The sequence below is a fragment of the Halyomorpha halys genome, unplaced genomic scaffold (genome assembly GCF_000696795.3).
Source record: "Halyomorpha halys isolate HHAL.00 unplaced genomic scaffold, Hhal_1.1 Scaffold554.1, whole genome shotgun sequence".
NCBI classification, from domain to species: Eukaryota; Metazoa; Arthropoda; class Insecta; order Hemiptera; family Pentatomidae; genus Halyomorpha; species Halyomorpha halys.
In genome coordinates this window covers 133610-136945 of record NW_027115649.1, presented here as the reverse complement: position 1 = coordinate 136945, position 3336 = coordinate 133610, and the positions used below count along the sequence as shown (strand labels likewise).

Below are 3336 nucleotides of genomic sequence, written 5' to 3'. Positions count from 1 at the left end.
CTTTCAGGTCATGAAACTACAAGATTATCAGGATGATGGTAATGCTAGAAATAATGATGGAATGTTCTCAATGTATGGTGGTTTTGTAGTGTTTCTTAGTTTTTTTGGGTCTTGGAGAAGTGCTGGATCATTAGCCCATGCTGAAAGGAAGTCAGGAACTGTGGTATTTTTTATTTATATTATTTTGTAATTACTTATTAATAAATAAGTAACTTCCTTATTTATTATTCCTTATTAGCACCAAAATTAGAAAATGCACCTTATACCATCCTGAACTTTCAATTCAAGTGTTTTGAAAGTGTAAGTGGGATGAATATGATAATTGCTCGATAGAGGATTAATGTAAGTCGAATTGATAGAAAATTGCAGGTAAAAGGGTGGAACCTAATACAAGCGGTGTAATATCGGTAATCCAAACTTGCGCAAAAAAGTTACTTTTTTTTAAAAAAAAATTCAGCAGGCAATCACATTTTTGTTTTAAAATAAAAGTCCATATGTGAAAAGGGCATAATTAACTTCCCAATCTATAGACAAGTTATTGTAATCAGCGTAAAAATCCAAAGTGGATATTTTTGCAGTTTCGATATTCGGTATTGTAATTCCAATTGAAGTGTTATGTTCCTAATTCGTAATATATCATGTTGGAACCAGAAATAAATATTGTCTATAGTATAAATCATTTTATTCTGTAAAACTAATTTAATTTACAGTAGAAATAATTATAATACAAATTTTGTAGGTAAACTTATTTTATTTTTGCACGTTTTAAATAAATCCATACGAAGAGTAAATTTTTTTTTTCATTTAGTTTTGACAAATTAAATTATCATTCGGCATTATTAGGGGTGTAAAAGAAAACAATCTAAAAAAAAATAATTTTTTTAAATTTTGAATAAAATATATAGAAACAAATTGAATAAATAAAAATAGTTATGTACGTTCATATTGTTTAATTTTTTACACCATCTTTTCTTATACTTTTTGTAATCCGAATGTTTCTGTTATCCGAATACCCCGAAGGAGCAATCACCCTAATCACCTATATTAAACTGTATTGTATCTGCAGTCATTCATGGTTTCTAATAGATGATATATTAAGATGTTACTCAAGTCATTTATTGTATTATTATCTAAAATAGCAGGATATAACATCTTTTAACTATATCCCTACATCTATTCTGGAATTATCTGTATAATGTGTTAATTCTTAGGTTCTGAATAACTTTTTATATTGGTTAGAGCAAATTAAAAAATATTGGTAGAAGATAGGTGACCATATGAAGTAGATTGTAGGAAGATAGTCCAGGTGCCGATCAGTGAAGATATCAAAATAGTAGAATAAAATTATTTATTGTTAATAAACGTTTCGCCCAATTTTGCAGGGCTGTCTTGATTGAAACTGAAGTTGTCAAGTCAAACAAGTTTTCATCCTTGTTTCAACCAAGACAGCCCTGACGAAGCCCTGCAAAGTTGGGCGAAACGTTTATTAACAATAAATAATTTTATTCTACTATTTTGATATCTTTATTCACCGCCACCCGGGCTATCTTCCTAAAAATTAAAAAATGACTCAATCGTGGAAGTAATTTTTTTATTTAATGTAATTTATAACTGTACAAAATAATACAATAAGTAAATATTTTGTATGTTTCATATACACTTGAAAATCTTGGGAAGGAACCACCTATTGGTGGTACTTCAAACATTACTTTAAATAAGAAGGTCCCGTGGCCATCTTCTTTTCAGACGTCTCGGAGGATTATCAGGGATTGTTAAGGATGAATGATTAAGAATTAATGGGTTAGGATGGTTTAGGAGTTTGGAATGAAAAAACGCATGTCTCTTTTGGGCCAAATCTGCAACGAACAGGTTGTTAAGGTCTTTGTGAATGAGTTTATTTGTAACGTAATAAGGATTATCAAGGATTTTACGTCGGATTTTGGATTGTAAGGATGGAATTAATTTTAAAATTGTCAAATCACAATTCTCTAAATGGTTTCAGGAAAGAATGAGGATGTATGGAGTAAGCGATTGGTCGATAATATTCAGTTACGTGGTCCATGGTGCTTTGAAGCTATTCTTATCCACCATATTGTTTACATGTTTACTAAAGATCCGACTGCATGGCTCCTCACTTGTACAAAATGTAGACTTCTTAACACTTCTTGTGGCAATATTTCTAATTAATCTTCATTGTGAAATTTTTTTGCTTGGCGTGTCATCTGTTTTTACTAGCAGTAAGTATTTAAAGTTTATAAGTTTTATTATTAATTATATTATAAAATCTTCCTTTGATTCTTAAAATACAGATTTTTTTTATTGCAAACCCTGTTCCTTGGAAATTTTCTGGATGTTCAGTATTCATAAGAATGCAATTATTCAGTTCTATCAGGCCCTCATACTGCAATAACTCGGCGACCCGACATGCAAGTCTTTTTTTTTGTCCCCCTCCCTTGCCATTTCTTGTATATGGGGTTCGGGAGCAGTGCGGTAGTGCGCTGGGGTTTGCGCATGCTACTTCTCGCAAAAATCAACAATTATTTTTATTTTATTTTTTTTTACTATTGTGCAGCCCAGTGTAGGTTTAGCGCCTTACTGATGGAGCTGCACCTTGTCACTGCATCTGTCTGGGTGCCTCCTGCAGTTACCAGGCTGGTCCAGCCCTCCTGGTCTCAGTCTGGGTCAGCTTCCTCATCTTCTGGTGGCTCGCTGATGTCGGGCGGTCAAGCCATTATGAGTTGGGCCACCACCTCTGACTTCTCTGGCTCCTTTCTAAACCTTGTAGGACCTACGGCTCGTACCCGTAGAACTTACAGTCCCCAGGCTCGTTCCCTGCAGAGCGAAGTTTCCATCCTTCGGGGGACTTGCGTTTAATTCCCGAAAGATTCGTCCTGCTCATTTCTCTCCTAGCCATCTACCTAACATGTATGAATAGGCACTGTCAAGGCCAACTGGTATTGAGTACCTCACATCATCGATTGAAATCAGAACCATCTAGCACAACTAACTCGAAAAGAACATTGCCCAAGTTGCATAACAAAATGACTTAACAACGTTAGTTTTGTATGGAACTGTATGAAATTTATATATAAATAATTGACCATATTAATTCAAATTAAGAAGAAGTTGCTCAGGTATGCAGTTGAAAGAAATCAGTGAATTAATCTGAAACAGGTGGGTGGTCATAATTTGTTCATTCCTCGTTTATTATTAATATTAATTTTATTTGTATTTATTCTTTCTCAACTTATTTCTTTATTTTTCTTTAAATTATTTATTTAATGTAATTTACAACTGTACAAAATAATACAATAGGTAAATATGTAGTATGTTTCA

General features: G+C 32.9%; 1 protein-coding gene across 1 annotated transcript in view; it reads left to right on the top strand.

Annotated features, from left to right (window-relative positions):
• LOC106684194 (phospholipid-transporting ATPase ABCA3) overlaps positions 1 to 3336 on the top strand; it is a 78120-nt gene that overhangs the window by 11168 nt on the left and 63616 nt on the right. Inside the window, exons 4-5 of the mRNA XM_067052636.1 lie at positions 8 to 163; positions 2003 to 2237. Of these exons, the coding sequence (XP_066908737.1) occupies positions 8 to 163; positions 2003 to 2237 (391 nt within the window). The remainder of the gene's footprint in view (positions 1 to 7; positions 164 to 2002; positions 2238 to 3336) is intronic.